General features: G+C 41.4%; 1 protein-coding gene across 1 annotated transcript; it reads right to left on the bottom strand.

Moving 5' to 3' along the window:
• Positions 1–776: 776 nt before the first annotated feature.
• LY96 (lymphocyte antigen 96) lies at positions 777–17,938 on the bottom strand. Its single transcript, XM_006202403.4, has 5 exons — positions 17,766–17,938; positions 10,947–11,036; positions 7,908–8,036; positions 2,881–2,933; positions 777–2,147 (listed from the first exon to the last, which is right to left on the bottom strand). The coding sequence occupies exons 1-5, from the start codon at positions 17,875–17,877 to the stop codon at positions 2,049–2,051; spliced, it is 483 nt and encodes a 160-aa protein (XP_006202465.1). The 5' UTR covers positions 17,878–17,938; the 3' UTR covers positions 777–2,048.
• Positions 17,939–18,223: the final 285 nt, after the last annotated feature.

Consider the following 18,223-nt stretch of genomic DNA (forward strand, 5'->3'; position numbering starts at 1 on the left):
CACCACCTCCTCCATCATCCTTTTTCTGGATTACTTCCCAATTTCCTCCTTCCTTTCCTACCGAGATTATCACAAAAAGCTCCCCAGTTTTTTCCCAGGTCTAAGTGCCAGAATAAGCCTTTTTTATAATGGGAGCTGATGTCATTCTCCTACAAAGAACCCTCCAAGAGCTTTCCATCTCACTCAGAGCGGTAGCCAAAGTCCTAACAATGGCCTGTCAAACTCCACAGCACGTACCTACCCACCCGCAACAGACGCCGTGCTAACCTCCCCTCCCCTCACTCCCTTGACATCAGCTGTTCTTTCAACCTGCAATGCCTTTACTAAAGAAAACCACCCGGCCTGCTCCCTCGGCTCTTTCAGATATCTTCTCTGTGGGGCCTTTCCTGACCACCTTATTTGAAAATGCAACCACCACCTCCCCGCCTGGGTCCCTATCCCCTTCCCTGCTTTATCGTTCTTCAGAGCACTTATATAGAGCAGGCTTGTTTCTAAAGTACTCTATCATTTATTTGTCAGTCTGTTCCCACAAAAATATGAACTCTGTGAGGGCAAGGATATATTTTGCCTGGATTGTTAAATGCTGTTATCCCCAGCATCTAGAATAAGGCCTGACATATAGCAGGTGCTCAGTAAATATCAGGTGAGTGATTACATGAATGTTGCTTTCGGTATCTATTATTTGAATATGTTATAAGAAGAAAATGTTCTTTTATCCATTCAACACAGATGGCTTCAGAGCAAATTCAAGCCTAAGTACTATGCAAGGTGCTGGGTCAAGGGTGGTGAGCAAAGCTGAACTGACCGCCCGGCCGGGCTCATGGAGCTTAGTCTGGTGACGGGTGATCAACAGAAGGACAAAATGAGTGCTGAGTACTGGAAGGAAAGGACACAGGTCTACAAAAGCATGTAACAGAGACAGCTGGTCCTGCCTGGATGAGGTAAAGGCAGGTGGGAGAAAGAGATCTGAGGGACCAAGAAAGCCACAGGAGCCTCAAAACCTGGCTCCATCTTACATGGTTTCTGAAGGGCTCTACTCAGGACTGCCTCTGCCCAGTGTCAGAAGTGTAAGAGGCGTGCTACACACTACCTGATGATAATTCCCTGGGGACAAGCACCTGAGCCAAGAAAGGTCACACCTGTTACAGATAAGGGATAAAGGCCAGGTAGAATAGAGGTGTGGAGGTGAGGTGGAGGGAACTGTGTGGGTGAAGGAGGGAGGATGGCACATTCTGGAACAGAGAGCGTAAGGGGAAAGTGGTGGGAGAAGAGGCTGAAGAGGGAAAGCGGGGCAGGGCCTGGCAGACCGTCCAGAAGATTCCAACTTTATCCCAGAGGGAATCTAAAGCCATGCGGAGGGACTTGCTTGCTTTTGTTTTGTTTTGTTCCAGCTGCACTGTGGTGACAGGACTGGGCCTGGATTTGAAAGTATCACTGAAGCTGTTCTGTGAAGAAGACTTTACCTGAGGCCCTGAGCAGGCCCGGGAAGAGCAGGCAGGAGGCAGCAGAGTAGGCCAGGGGGGCAGGGCCAGCTGCTCGCCCCAGAGCAGAGGCCGGAAATGGAGAGAAGTCAACTGACTGAAGAGACTGCATTACCTCTGTGTTATGGGCTGCACTGTGTCCCCTCAAAATCCGCAAGCTGAAGCCTGAACCCTCAGTACCTCCGACTGTGACTGGATTTGGAGACAGAGTCTTTAAAGAGGTAATGAAGGTAAAATGATGTCACTTGGGTGGGCCCTAAACCGATTCGACTGGTGTCCTCATAAGAAGAGATTAGGACACGCGCGGAGAGGGAAGGTGGTGTGAAGACATCGGGAGAAGAAGGTCATCCCCAAGCCCAGGAGGGAGGACTCGAAAGGAACCAGAGCAGCTAAAGCTCTGATCTCAGCTTTCCAGCCTCCAGATCTGTGAAAAATAAATTTCTGAAGTTCAGGCTGCCCAGTCTGGTATTTGCTGTGGCAGTCCCAGCAAACTAATATACTGTGTGAAAAAAAAATTAAGGGAAGGATAAAACCTTTGAAAAATAAAAATATAATACTTCATTTATTCTAGCTGGAATCAGGATGATGTATGATGGTGAAGTTCAAGCAAAGGAGCCTTTCTTCAGTGTCCCCAGAGATGGCTTCTGCAACACAGTTGTATTGTCCCTAAAACGAGCAGTGAGAAATACAATATAGAATGTTAGATGCTTCTAACTTGTAAGACTTTTATAAGAATTTTGTCTTATGAGGAGGAAGCCAATTTACACTGAATTGGTTATCATTTTTTCTGTTTTCTAATGAGCTGCAATTCTGTATGCCTTAAAATTCAGTGAGCAGAAAAACCCATTTATTTCCCAATTCCGAGAGGATTTTAAAAATAATTTCTTGAAACTAGCCTACCAATGAGATTTTTCAAACAAGATACACCTTGTAACAAAATTGATAAAAAATATACATTACTAACATTTATTTTAAAATCATCACCCAAAGTGAAACGTGAAAAATGTCATTGCTAGGTATCGAATGCAAATGTCTAAAATTACATCATTATTGTCCATGGAGGCATTTCCTGAGTTATACATAGCAGGTATGTAGTGCTTTCACCCAAATCATTCAATGTATACACAATGAGCATTTGCATTTACTTTTAGCAATGTATGCTGGAAGGGAAAAATAAAATTCAAAAGGGCTTTCTTTGGTGTAAGTTTTCTATTTTTCTGCATTCTACAGAAAGAAGAAATAGCAGAATATCCAAAACCAAGAAGAAGTTTAAAAAAAAAATCTTAAACATCTTAATCTTGAATCAATATTTTTAGAAGTTATGAATTGCTTGTTTCAAATTCTTAACACATCTGTTACTGCAAAAGGTTTAGAAAGTACAAAATGACTTGAACAATACCTTAGAAAATCGTAGTCCCTTGAAGGAGAATCCTATTGTTGTATTCACAGTCTCTGCAAAAAAGTACAGAAAGTTACTGCACATTAGATGGTTTTGGTTTTTTTTTTTTTTTTTGGTAATAGTAGTATGGAGTGCAACTTTTACAGTTTTCCTCCTGACAGAAGCAGTCCCAAGCAAAAGTGTAGAGAAATAATGAGTCTTATACCCTGGCTATGACTGTCCTGTGGCTTCTTCCTCTGCCACCCTGAGCTCCTCTCAGTACCAGCTATATCTCATCCCTTAGAGGGTAAAAACTCAAGGCCCACTGGTCCCGGTGATGAATGAATGATGAACAAGCTAGTACTAATATGGTTCATCCCAAGTTATACATGTGTATGTTTACTGTTGTTGCCTCTTAGCAGGGAATGATAAAGAAAAATCTCCCTAAAGGTGGCGGAGAGATTTGGGAGGCAGCCAGGTTAGCAAAGCTCCCTCCAATCCCAGCACTGAGAAGCCTAGGTGCGTAGTCACTGCGGACATGCACGGCCGCGGGCCTGGCCCTGCAGAAGCCGTAAGGCACAGAATCAGACGTACAGGAAAAACTGCACTCCTCTGGCCCAGCTGGAAAACACAAAGGAGTGACCTTGCAGGGTACGGATAGAAAGGTAGAAATGTTTTGAGTCTCTAACAAAAGCAACAGTGACCAAAAATATTTTTTAAGTAAAATAGTCAAATGCAAAACAGTGATGGTTATTGTTCTTTGAATTGGCTAAGGAAAATCCTTAACAGCAAATGAATAGATTGTGTCTGCATGTGTGAGTTCTTTTCTCACAAATAAGCATTTATTTATTTGCTTCTGGGTATGTCCTTATTAGGGGAGCTAATATACTGAGATGTTGGTTCTTGACTTTAGTAAAGTGATCATATCTTCAAGATCTTATGATCTTTCATTCAAGGCCAATCCATTTCAAACTTCATAGCTCAACAAATATTTATTGAAGGCCTACTATGTACCAAGGACTGGGAAGACAAAGGTTAGTATAACACCATCCTTTCCCTCAAAGAGTTAAAGTCACTGGGGGTTTAGACATGCACAGAAACCATTCCAAATACAATGACGACGTGCAATGAAAGATGCAGTAAAGATAAAGGCAGGATAGCTTTTTTGTTGAGTAACGGCTCTGGGGCCAGAACTGCTTGGACTTCAACCCCAGCTCTTCCACTTACTCAGGGTGTGACTCTGTGTAAGTCACTTAATTTCTCTGTGCCTCAATAAAATGACAGTGGATAATAACACCTACCTCATAGGATTATTATGAGGGTGTTGACTGAAAAAAATACATAACCTAAAAGTTGAGAATTATGTTTTATTCAGCCAACATTCTGAGGACTTAAGCCTGGGAGACAGCCTCTCAGAGAGCTCTGAGGGACTGTTCTGAAGAGGTAAGGGAAGAGCCAGGATACACAGGAGTTTTTGCAGGAAAAAAAAAAGTAGTCAGAACATGAAAAGATTACTGTTAATTAAAGAAAAAAACATACATCTGAAGTTAATGAGTTTAACACTTTTCTCTATATGGGAAGACACAAGGGTCTGGACTCATTGAAATCATTCCTTTGACGTGCACCTTAACTCTCTAGGGCCAGTATCCTGTTTTCTCCATCCTGAAGCCCCTCAGGGTCTACCTTGGGGAGGGTGGATGGAGGGTAACTACAGTGGCCGATGGTTTGATGGCCACAACATGCTTTGTTTACTGATTTGGCAGGTGACATTCTTTGTCCACAAGGGCTATATAAGTTAATACATGTAAGTGCCAAGAACAATGCCTGGAACATAGTACTTAGTAAATGTTATTAACATTAAAAAACATTATTTATTATGACATTAAATGTTACTCCTTTCTAGACCACCCTCCCATGGCATCTTCTGAATAATAATGTTAATGTTATTAATATTATTGTGACAGTAGACCTGTCATAAAAGATGGGAAGGAGGGTGGGGGAACATTCCAGGTGGCAGGAAGAAGAGGAGCAAAGGCAGGGAGGGAACAGTCAATATAGCTTATGCACAGGCCTCAAAGTTATTAGAGCAAAGGAGCAGCAGGAACGCTAAGACGTCAGCTGGAAGAAGCAAGCGTGAATGGGCTTAGGTTCCACACTGGAGAGAATGGAGGTGGCAGGAAAACCTCCAAAGATGTGAACTGGTCAGACTGTGTTCAGAGAGGTGAGTCACATGACCTGGAGTACAGTGGCTGGATTTAAGGGAGGTTCTAAAGTCAGGGAGACCAGTTCGAGGCCAGGAGGCAGTGAAAGAGTGAAGAGAGGAGGAAGAAGTGCCTCCCATCACCTCCATCTCTGGTGCCTCCGCCATTGTGGTCTCTCTGGTTATCCTGGAACTTGCCTTGAGAGCTCTTATCACAGACTGACTCTTACTTCACTTTCATCTCTAACTTATTTCGTGACTTAGTTCCCATCTTGTTTCCTCCACTTGTCTACAAGCTCCACAAGGACAGGGGCTTTGCCTGGGTCACTTCTGAATTTCTGTCTCCTGGTACTACCTGGTCCCTGCATACCCGACTCCAAGACCAGCCACGTAATTTGCAAGGCCAAGCACAAAATGAAAATGGGGGCCACTTATTCAAACAGCAGGGGAAACTTCCATTAATAGTACTAAAATAGGAAGTTTTTTCCTTTCTTCCATAGTCTCTCTGTCTAGACTTGCCATGGTGTTTTTAAGTCTTTTTTTCTTTCCATTTTGTTAGAAATGATTGACATGCAGCTCACTGATGGTCCCATCCAGGTCTCCTGGAGACCGTGCAGGATGCAGGACACAAACCTTGTGTGGCGATCTAGATTGCACACCGTCCCCCGCCAGGGAGAGTCAAGTCCTGACCCCAGTACCTGTGAACACGGCCTTTTTGGAAGTAGGATCTTTGCCGATGGTCAGGTTAAGATGAAGTAATTGAAGTGGGCCCTAATCAAATGTGACTGTGTCCTTATAGAAAGGGAAATTTAGACCTGTAGACCAACATGCATAGAGGGAAGACTACACAAAGAGACACAGGAAGAAAATGGCCATCTGCAAGGCAAGAGTGAGTCTCCTGGGGCCACTGGAAGCTAGGAAAGAGGCCTGGAGCAGATAATCCGTAAGAGCCTTCAGAGAGAGCCTGGCCCCAACGACACCTTGATCTCGGACTTCAATTTCTGTTGTTCTAAGCCTCCCGGTTTGCAGTACTTTGTTACAACAATCCTAGCAAAATGCTGAAATTGGGGCTAACTGACTTACTAAGTTTAAGATGCCTTTGAAATATATATTTATTTATTTATTCATAAATGTATTTTTGAAAGAAACAAAGGGGTGTGTGTGTGTGTGTAAGAAGTGGTAAGACTATGGATAATTTTTATTTTATCTTTACTTGCCTATATTGTCTAAACATCATATCCTATAAATGTATACCTTCGTAACAACAACAAAAGCAAAAGTGATTTTGAAAGTAGATAAGTATGTTACTTACTTGTTTGATTCCTAAATGTTCAAGGGTCTGTTGATAACCTCAAAGCATCTTAAATCAGAATGTCCTGAGTTCTAGGCCCACATACTTAGCTGCTAGATGAACACGTTTACACGAATGTTCCAAACTTACCTTGAGTTCAACATGCCCAAACCAGAACTCATCACCTTTCTCTTTAAAAGTCTGCCCCTTCCTTTTGCACACATTTCAGATAATGGCACTTCCATCCATCGAGTCACTGGCCCTTGAGCAGTCCTTGATTTACCCAGTGTTTCCCGGCCACACCGAATCAGTGAGCACGACCTGCCGGTCCTGTCTTCCATGGTGCTTCCACCCCTCCACTCCCAGGGCCGCTGCCTTTGTTCAGCCCTCCTGGTCTCTCACACTGCCTCCAAGCTGCATTCCCTTCCATCCAAGTTTCTTGCATCAGCCAATCCCCACCACCATCCATATGGACACTAGTTATCTGCAAAAATGGAAATCTCGGGGGGTCATCCCTACCCACTCACAACAAGACGCGAGCCAACATTTCACGCATGACTTACATGTTGGCTCCTGCTCCCTTTTCTAGGCTCATCCCCAGCAATTCCCTGCAGGCACATTGTGCTCCAGCTACAAAAAAGCTACTCTCCTAATGGACCATATTCTTTCATGGCTAGATATGTTTGCAGATGCTGTTTCCTCTACAGGGAATGTCCTTTTGCCTTATTCTCTGATGTTCTCAGATTCAAGACTCTGACAAAATACTCTCTGAAGCCTTATCTGAGTTCTCCTGACACAGTAAGTTGATAACTATCTAGGTAAAACTAAGCACATACAATCTATTAGCATTTATGACATTTCGTTAGAACATCTGTTCCCATAATTATCTTTCCCAGAACAGAGTGACCTTCTGAAAGGGAGACCCTGTCATTCGACTTCATATCACCACAATCTAAATCATGACTTGCTCAAATCAGGTTCAACAGATGTTTGTGGAATGAAGGGAGGGAGAGAAGAAGCAGGCAGGTAGGGCTGAGTCTGATACATCTTAGATCTCAGGAAAGTGAAACTTCGAAAATCCACAGAAAACGTCAACATAATCCCACAGGGATTAAGTGAAATCATTGTAAAACTGTTGTGTGAGAGAAATGGACACTTTTTAAACAACAGCAATCTGCCAAGAGGATTCCTTTCAAAGAGAAAGAAAGTATGGTACAGTGGTAGAGCCAGGAGACTACTCCATTACCAGTTGTCCAAATGAACAAGAACTGAACCACTGAAGGCATCATTTTCCTCACTTGTAAAAAGGACAGGACTATAATGTCAGGAACAAAAGAAGGATTCTATTACCCATATGAATATTTTATATTTAATCACCATAATTCTTGAATTCTTATGCTGAGCACTGTACCAAGTGTTCTTATATGCATTCTCTAATTTAATCCTTAAAACCATGTAAAATATGTTTCATTGTACCCATTTCACAGAGGAGGAAAATGAGGCTGCTAGAGGTTAAACAACATCCAAAATTCATATTCTGGTAAGTTGAATGCTTACCTCCCTTCAGAGCTCTGCAAAAAGAGTAATTGTCATCAGATCCTCGGCAAATAACTTCTTTGCGCTCTGGAAGACTAATAGACTTAACAGATATATAGAGATTGAAATATAATTTTTTTATGTCTCTCCCTTAAAAAGAAAAAAATTTTTCATTAGCCCCTCAAATAAGATATTCTTTTATAAATAATAATTAACATTTACTGTATACTTAAAATATGCCCTGTGCTTTTCTTACATTATCTCATTTAATCATCATAACTACCTATAGTGTGAATATTATTATCCTTTTTTTGCAGATGAGAAAACTGAAGTTCTGAGACCATAATTAAATAGAATGGTCCCACAATGAGAATTATGTGTGCTATGCCTAAAAATAGAGGACCTATATTTTTGAGAAAACTATCAAATGAAAATATAAAATTTCCAGTTATAGTCACAGTTCCACTAGAAATTTCAAAAGGAAAGGAAAGGAAAGGAAGTGATGATAATCAACTCATGCCCACTTTTTAGTAGTTCTGATGAAAGATTTCTTGGAGAATGAGAGTGAACCTTTCGATTAAAAATTAAATAAATGAACTATTATTTCCTCATGATCTTCCTATTACCAGTGAACATGGAAAATTCAAGGAAAAAAATGAGTTTTGCTCAACTTTTTTACATTATTCAGTTGGCCAGATTTGCAAAAGATACACAGCCTTTTTTAATAATGAAAATAATCATTGAAGTTATTTTCCTAGTAAGTCACCATGACTCACTGTAGCTATAATTCAAAAAAAAACAACTTTTCCTTCTTTACCTTAAACTTTGTTATTCTTAACAGAACTGCCAGCTCCTTCCTCAAAACCTTCTCCTTCCCTTGGTGCTGGAGCTCCTACTTCCTTCTGTTGTCCTCCAATCTTTCTGACTGCTTCTCCCCAGTCTAGCTCATTGACTCGTCCTTCTTAGGGTTCTATCCTCAGTTTTTCTCAATTTTCACTGTGCACACTCTCCCCAGCTTTAAATACTACATAGGATAATGACTCCCAAATTGTCACCTTTAGTCTCAATCTTTCTCCTGCAGACCTGTCTGTCCCCTATATGCACTCAATACCTCTACTCAAATGCTGCTTATTACCACACCCAACAGATCCAAAATTGATTTCCTCACCTTCATCACCAAATCGGCACTAGAAATCCTAATCCTGGCAAATCCTACTAGCCTCCTTTCATCCCTGTTACCACTATCTTAATGCAGGTCCTCATTACTCTGAACCTAAAGTACCACCAAACTTTCTAATCTCTCCACTTCTCTACTTGCAAGGTAAAGCGTGGAGAAGAGGCACATCATAGAATCTGTTTCAAACAGTGGTCCCATCGCCCACTCCGTGGACTTTGACTTGAACCTCTCCCAAGTCAGGGATGTGTACAGAAGTTGAAGAGCTGACTTCACAAAGGATGCCTTGAGATATGGGCACACAGTAGTACTGCTACGGTGTCCACCATCAATGCAGCACAAGGGACTTTCTTGCATTTCTGCATGGAACACACTATGATTCTAGTCTTCAATGACTCCAAGAAAGGAGGTGCTGCTTTGACACCTCAACAGTTTATATCTGGATAAGCTTCTTGCACTTTGGATATCACTGTGGTAACATCAGGCCCATGAACAAGGGTCAAAGTGACGTACCACTTGCATGGCTCAGCAGGCCAGAGATATCAATGTAGGTGTTGGAGTGAGAGACAAGAAACATGGCGGATGTCAGGGGTTAGCAAAAAGAAGACTGTTTTTGAGCTCATCTAAGACAGCTCCAGGAACTTTTGGGAATAACTTTGAGGAAGGCTTATTTGTCAATTAGTTAATAGTAGCATATAATTTATTAGCAAGGCTATAAATTCTCAAAATAAATCATTTCCATTCCAAAACTATTTTTGGTCCAAGATTGTACTTAGAGCTCTTACTGAATTTAAATGGAGATAGGGCCATAAAAATAAGGTTGATTTCTATGAATATGGCCAACATTTTATACAGATGTTCTAGTATATTCTAGGAAAACTCAGGTCATAACCACAAAACATTATAAAAAATATGACCACATAATTATTTTGTTACTGAACTAATATAATATTAAATAAATGCCGCATTTAGTGAATAATTAAGGTATTTGTTGTGGCAATGCAAGTGTGCTACTCAAACCTCCCTTCCAAAGAATCCGCTGGGTGGAAGGTAGTTGGCAGACAGCCTCCAGCTACTGCACTCTCAGATCCATCCCAGCACTCAACCAGAGGCCAAACTCTCACAGTCTGCTCCTATAGTGACCAAGCACTGCGAGGACACTAGAGGTAGCCAACTCCTGCCTGTCATGGACACTTGTGACAGGCAATCTTTGCTCTAAAGCTCCCTATTGACCTGGCTGAGAGTGTCTCAGGCATGCCTTTTGGTCTGATGAGCATCCTACCAAATTTTCCTTCCTTCTTTCTCATTTCAAAGGTTTCAGACCTACACCTCAATCTGAGTCCTCTCCTTGCCTGCTCTGGCTTCCTCTTTCTTTTGTTGTTTACAAGCATTTCCCTCCAAAGATCTCTTGTATGTCTAATTCCTTCTTGATATCTTCTTTTCAGAGAACCCTAAGTGTTGTTAGCTAACTGTGCCCCTTGCTAGCTTTGAAAATACAAGAAGCCATGTTGAAAAGCCCCATATGGCAAGGAACTGAGGGCTGGCCAATAGCCAGCCAGGAACTGAATACTGTTAACAACCACATGAGCTTAGAAGTGTATTTTCCCCCATCTGAGCCCTCAGAAGAAACCCTAGCCTTAGCCAACACCTTGATTTCAACCTTGTGGGAGACCTCCTGAAGCTGACACAGCTAAGCCATGCCCAGACTACTGATACACAAAGACTATGAAATTAAAAATATGTACTGTTTTAAGCCATTAAGATTGTGATCATTTGTTACATGGCAACAGAAAACAAATACACATAACATTTAGAACACAATCATTCACCATTGATATTTCTGGAACCCTTTAAACTGATCTACAAAAACAAAACTTTGGACTTACTTGGAATGAAGTAAAGATACAAATATCCATTGCTTCCCTTCAATGTTATACAGGGTTTAGTACTTATTGAAATAGGGAACTTCTTGTCATCTAAATGGAATAAAGAAAATGTCAATAAATTATTATAAATCATTTCCAGTAAGTAGGGTATTGTGAATGTCAGCCCCCTAAAACTACCTTTAGCATTAAAATTTTATAAAGAGAAAAACTGAGGGCAGTTAAAAATATCTCCATCCCCAAAGGAGTGACATCAGCAAGATGGAAGATTAGGAAGTCCTCCTCTGCCCCACAAACATATCAATTCAGCGATAATTCATGGACCATTGTGAGAAATCAGAAACCAACTGCAAGTTTCCTGCGTCCCAGGAGACTGCAAAACCAGACTCACTGACTCAGTAGGGAGACTCAGGACGCCCTCTCACCAGAGACACTGCTCCTGGCACAGCCTAATTAGGAAGAGATCTCCTATTCCCCAATTTCACTTAGAAGGAAAGAGGTTGCTTCATGCAGAGTCTCAAATTTTCCAAAGGGGATCCCCAAAGGACTGAAAAACAGAAAGTCTGAACGGATCTATAAGTAGTATGGAGATTGCATCAGTAATTTAAAATTTCCCAAAGAAAAGTCCCAGACCAGCTGGCTTCACAGGTGAATTCTACCAAACATTTAAATAAGTACACCAGAAACTGACACAACATTGTAAACTGACGATACTTCAATTTTTTTTTTAAAAAAAAAGAAGATTTGAAGAAAAAAAAAAAAGAAATTAACCCCAATCCTTCTCAAACTCTTCCCAGAAAATGAATAGAAGGGAATACTTCCAAACTCATTTTATGAGGCCAGCACTACTATAAAAGACACCACAAGAAAAGAAACTGTAGGCCAGTATTCCTGATGAATTTAGATGCAAAAGTCCTCACAAAATGTTAGCAAACTGAATTCAACAGCACATTAAGAGGAACATACAGCATGAGTAAGTGGGATTTATCCCTAGGATGCAAGGACAGTCCAACATACAAAAATCAACTAATGTGATATGCCACATTAATAGAAAGAAGAAAAAAAATCACATGACCATCTCAAGAGATGATAAAACTCAACACCCTTTCATGATAAAAACTCTCAACAAACTAGAAGTAGAGGAAATGGCCTCAGCATAATGAAGGCCATCTATGAAAAGCCCATAGTTAACACCATATTCAACAGTGAAAAACTGAATGTTTTTCCTCTAAGGTCAGGAGCAAGGCAAGGATAACCATGCTTAACATAGTACTGGAAGTCCTAGCCAGATCAATTAGATAAGAAAAATAAATAAAACCACCTGAATAAAAAAGGAAGAAGTAAAATTTTCCATTTGCAAATGATATACCTTTATATCTAGAAAACCCTAAAAACTCCATTAAAAACTGTTAGAACTAATTTAAAAATGGAGTAAAGTTGCAGGATACAAAGTCAACATACAAAAAAACCAGTTGGACTTCTATACACTGACAATGAACTGTATGAAAAGGAAGTTAGGAAAACAACCCCATTTACAACAGCACCAAAAGAATAAAATACCTAGGATTAAGCTTTTCTTAACTCCCCCACACTGCCCCACTCCCACAGTCACAAACACACTGTCATTCATAGTACTTGATCATCTTTGAATGGTCGTTCAAAAATCTCTACTACAATTATTTGTTTATATGTCTGTCTTCTTCATAAAAATAGCACAAGCCTTGAGGGCAGGAAGCATGTCTCATTCATGTTTCATGTCTCTGGCACACAGCACACTGTAGACTATAAATGTGTATTTAGCATTAATTATGTGCCAAACATTGCTCTAGGCACTAGAGAAACAATGAACAAAGATAGTCATGGGCCCTGCTCTTGATAAATGTACATTCTAGTAAAAAAAATCAAGCAAGGTCATGAGTTAAAGATTGAGTGTACCGTGGGGATAGAGGAATGGGGAGGTGGGGGGAGTTAGAGATACCTCAACTGCATTACTCAGTGAGTGACAGGAAGGAACCAGCCCTCTGGTCATTGGAGAAAGAGTGTTTTAATCAGGAGTGCAGACTCAGAGGTGAGAATGACTTCAACATGTTCAAGCAACAAAAACAGACACATACACATGTACACACAAAGACCATTCTGTGAAATATATGTAATAGGCAAACTCACAGAAAGAGAAAGAGCAGAGGTTACCAGGGACTAAGGGGAGGGAGAAATGGGAAGTTATTTTTTAATGTGTGCTGAGTTTCTGTTTGGGATGATGACAGGTTCCGAAAATGGGTAGTAATGATGATTGCACAGCATTCTGAATGTACCTAATGTCACTGAATTATACACTTAAAAATAGTTAAAAGGATGGACCTAGAAACTATTATGCTAAATGAAGTAAGTCAGACAGAGAAAGACAAATATCACTTATATGTGGAATCTTAAAAAATAATACAAATGAACTTACTTACTAAACAGAAACAGACTCACAGACATAGAAAACAAACTTAATGGTCGTCTAAGGGGAAAGGGGGGAAGGATAAATTAGAAGTTTGGGATTAACATACACACACTAGTATATGTAAAATAGATAAACAACAAGGACATACTATATAGCCCAGAGTACTATATTTAATACCTTGTAATAACCTATAATGGAAAAGATTCTGAAAAAGGATATACATATAGATATATAGATATATATATATATCTATATGTATAACTGAATTACTTTGCTGTATACCTAAAACTAACACAACACTGTAAATACTTCAATTTTTTTAAATGGTTAAAAGGGTAAATTTTATGTTTGTTATGCTGGTAATACAAACAGTAACAATAGTACCAATAAAGGCCAATATAAATGGAAAATAATGAGGGAGGGTGGGAATCATAGGAATCAGGGACCATCTTGAAGGGGCTTGGAGATCTTGGTATGAAGTTGGGATTTCACTCTAATTAAAGTGAAAAGCCATTCAAGAGTTTTAAGCAATGGAGTAATATTTTCTTACGTTTTTAAAAGGTGCCTTTGGCCTCTGTGGCAATAACAGATTGTATGGGGGCAAGAACTGAAGTGGAGAGAGGACAGTTTAAGAGGATGTTACAGAGGCCAGAGAGGAGATGAGGGTGGCATGAGTGGTCAGCAGAGGACAGTGAAAAGTAGTTGGCTTTAGAATATATTCTGGAGATAATGAAAATAAGAATCACAGAGAAACTGAATGTGGATAATAAGGGAAAGAGATAACGAAGGATTCCTCTGGTTTGGGAATTAAGCAAATGATGAGATAGGGGAGATTTAGGAAGTAATAGATTTGGAAAGGGGTGTAGGTCAATAGCTCTAGCTCCAAATGGCCATTAGACTTCCCAGTGGTTATGCCGAGTTTGTGGAATAAATGAATGAATCCCGCAGATGTGCCCAGTTATCCCTCCTACTACACATAAACTAGACAAAAGCCAGAAGTTCCTTGAGGATGCAGCTACATCTTACATAACCTTTGCATTCTCAGTATTCCCCAGCATAACGACTAAGCCTAATGCCTGTTAAAGACTTACTAAACTGAATTAACTTCAACTGACTTGACTAGACTCTGTAGAGCAGACAGGACTTTTGATGGACCGCAAAAGGTTTGTATAAAACAGAAAGATGGACAAGAATGTTTCCGGTTAGAGAATAGTAGAAGTGTGAATAAAGACCAGTAAAGAGGGTGGTCTGCTTGGGGTAGGGGGGACACTCCAGATGCCAAGACACACATGCTTAGCTGGGCAGACCAGATGCAACCACACATCCAATTGATCAGCAAATCTCATCGACTCCATCTCCAGAGTATTTCCAGACTCTGATCCCTCCTCATCACCTCCATTGGTCTGAGTCACACTCTGGTCCGAGTCGCCATTTTCTCACTCACCTGAATTATTGTAACAGTCTCACAACAGGTTGCCTGCTTCCACTTCTGCCCCCTTATGGGGTATTATTAACACAGAAGCCAGACCAAGCTTGGCTCACAGTAAAGCTAAGTCATGCCCTGACCTACAGGGCCCTCACCCCCACCGCCCTTTCCCTCTACGACCTCGTCTTCTACTACCTCCCCTGCACTCACTCCGCTGCAGCCACACTGGCCTCTTTGCTACCCTGCAGCACACCAGCCGTGTTCCCGCATCAAGGGTGGTGTGCGGCTCTTTCCTCCCCGCCTTCCCCTAGACACAGGCATGGCTCACTCCCTCAACCATTCCAGTCCTTGCTGGATGTCTCCTCCGTGAGGCCTTCCTTGGTCACCCTAATTTAAAACGCAACACCTAGCCCCGTCTCTGCCCTCTGTCCCCTACTCTGCTTTATTCTTTTCTCACTGGGGTCACCACCATCTGACATGCTGGGTATCTTACTGATTGAAACTCCCCCAGGGTGGGGACTTTTATTTTGCTGCTTGCTCACTGCTATATAATTTCCTCGGTGCCCAGAAGAGGCGCAGGCCAGATGCTCAGTGAATATCGATTTAATTAAATAATCCACAAATTCTTTGAGTTTCAGGACTACCTTTGGCCAAAAAAAGGTTAGAACTGAGTCTGACAATTCTAGGTTACAGGATAGTGTGTGTCCAGGGCTCTGTGGACTGATTCACTCACACACCTACATTTTCTGCCTTTTCCAAAGCTGGAAAATAAAATGGCCAATTCTTGCCATTTCTATATGTTATGGGCTGGACTATGTTCCCCCTAAATTCATATGTTGAAGTCCTAACCCCCAGGACCTCAGAATGGAACTGTATTTGGAGATAAGGCCTTTAAGAGGCCATTAGGGTGGGCCCTAATCCAATATGATTGGTGTCCTTAAAAGGTAAGGAGATTCAGACAGACAGAGAGTCACCAGAAATGAGCGCACACAGAGAAAAGGCCATATGAAGACACGGCAAGAAGGCGGTCGTCTGCCAGCCAAGGAGAGAGTTCTCAGAAGGAAGCCACGCCTGCTGACCCTTGCTCTCAGGCTCCTAGCCCCCAGAACTGTGAAGAATAATCTTCTGTGGTTCAAGCCACCTAGTCTGCGATGGTTTGCCATGGCAGCCCTGGCAAACGAGCATACCGTCTATGCCAAGTGCAAATCATCTTCAGGGAAAGGACTGGATCAAAAGGATTGTTTTCACCAACATCCGGACAATAATACCCGGAGCAATCAGTGCTTGCCACACACGACGTGTTTCCATCTTGACCAGGATGGATTCTCTAAGGCAGGGAAAGGACAATGTAGTGTTGGGGGGTTGGGGGGCGCAAACAAGGTCTTGCTGTAGCCCTGAATCCCACTTGCTCCCCACGGTCCCTCCATCCGTGGGGCAGCAGGAAAGGACCACAGAATTTCTCAGGGTTAGAGAGAAACAGGCAAGATCCCTCCTCAAAACTCAAAAGACAAATTGAGTTACTGTTACTAGAAGAATAAAAGCTAAATCATAATATGAAGTGTTATATAAATAAAGGCCATAGGAAACATAGCAGAGAGAAGGTGGCTCAATCGACATGTGGTGCAAAGGAGAGGAGAGAAGAGGGCCTAGTGCAGTGACGAGGTCCTGGAACAGGGAAATGCAAACGGACCTTGTGGGATGGAGAATTCCAGAGAGAAGCTGAGAGGGAATTCAGCACAATCACAAACAGGAAAAAAGCCATGAGTGTGAGACTGATCCTCAGAAGCAACTTCATAGTAACATTTGCCAGAGTGTGTTTGCAGGACCATAAACACATACTCAAAGACTAAAACAAAGTAACACTGAAAATTGGGGGATTAAATAGGTTCCTTTGTCACAGAACTTCTCAGAACTCAAAGTACGTCTGTAAATCCCCCAAATGATTAGACCACAAACCCTTTGTCCCAAGAGAATCTCAAAGAATTAGTGCTTTCAGAGGCACTCCCTTAGGCTTTCCTGATGTTGCCGGTGGGTAGAAAAGACCAGCCAACCCATGGTGAGGAACACAGTGGAAAGTACCAAACCAAAACAGCAGTCAAACCCCAAAGCCATCCTTTCAGACCAGCAGATATTTGTAGAGAAAGAGGGGGAGACAAAAAGAAAACAAGACAAACCCAGAAGAAGAATAAAAAAAAAGTCCAACCATTTAATAGTTAGACTGTTAAGAATGTGGCTGGGTTTTTGTTTTGTTTTGTTTTGTTTAAGTAATCGATTTTATTGTTTCTAAGTGGCTCTGTGCTAAAAATTTTACCTTACAACAATTCTTGAGAAGTAGGTTTGAAAATCACTTTCATTTTATAGATAAAAATGCTGGGGCACAGAGAGGCTAAGACTTTGCTCAAAGTCACACAGCTATTAACTAACAGAATCAGACTTATATCCAATTCCAAGAGCCTTCAGAAACCACAGCTTGAAACAAAGTGCACCTGTTACCTACCCAAACCTGTGCTGAAAAAAAAAAACCAAAAAAAACAACAAAAAAACCCCAAAATCAGAGCCTGGAGCAACAATCAGTTTCAGGAAGCAGCTAGGACAGCCCTACCTCTTCAGGAAGAACCGGTCAGTCTTAGGGCTGAGGCAAAATCTCGGAAGCAGACAACTTTGCCAAAACTAGGAAGCTTCTGAAACTGGGTTCAAGGTAGAGACAGCTGACCACAGGGAGCAACAGAAGCCCTTGGAGGGCAGGACATACAGCATAGTTCAGAGACTTGTGAAGGATGGAGAAAATCCACACAGGGCAGTAACCAGACATCACTTTTACTGCCAGCAGCAGCCAGAACACACAGTCATTTCCTGTGTCCCGGCGACAGCAGAGGAAGGTTCTTATGAAAACTTACCCTCCAAGTAGTAGACAATACAAGTACCTGCCTGCCTTTGCTCTTGGACTTACCACAGTAGTTGTACCAAATGCTTGCATCCGAGGAGTTGCAGATCCAATGTTTCTCCCCAGGTTCAGTAAAAATGGAAGAAAACAGGGTGGAAAAGAGCATCAATGGGAACATGATTCAAAAATCTCCAAACCGACAAAAATGCAAGGGGAATCAGCAACTAATCATCAGAATCTTCCCCTTTAATAAGTAGAAAAAATTTAACTTAGTCATTAGTCACATGATTTCTGAGTTCCTATCCAACTGTTTCCTCTTTTGAATGTGTGTGTGTTTAATATTTGAGCATTTCCTCCGAGGGGACAGGAACATGATTTAGAATGTACTCTTTCCAAACATGTGACACATATGAGAACACAGAGCTTTAAAAACAAAACTAGGTACTTCCCAGCCAATAGTAACAAAACCAGTCTGTATGTCTTTAGAATCTCAAGACTTTATCTGCATTGCCATTCCCTCCCAC

Source organism: Vicugna pacos, chromosome 29, assembly GCF_048564905.1.
Source record: "Vicugna pacos chromosome 29, VicPac4, whole genome shotgun sequence".
In the NCBI taxonomy this organism is placed as follows: Eukaryota; Metazoa; Chordata; class Mammalia; order Artiodactyla; family Camelidae; genus Vicugna; species Vicugna pacos.

What these genes read in the sequence shown, in the direction of transcription:
- LY96 (XM_006202403.4), bottom strand. Translation starts at nt 17,877, where the DNA reads ATGTTCCCATTGATGCTCTTTTCCACCCTGTTTTCTTCCATTTTTACT. An exon ending in CATTTGGTACAACTACTGTG is followed by an intron (nt 11,037 to 17,765) that starts GTAAGTCCAAGA and finishes TATTCCATTTAG; the next exon opens with ATGACAAGAAGTTCCCTATT. An exon ending in GTATCTTTACTTCATTCCAA is followed by an intron (nt 8,037 to 10,946) that starts GTAAGTCCAAAG and finishes TTTCTTTTTAAG; the next exon opens with GGAGAGACATAAAAAAATTA.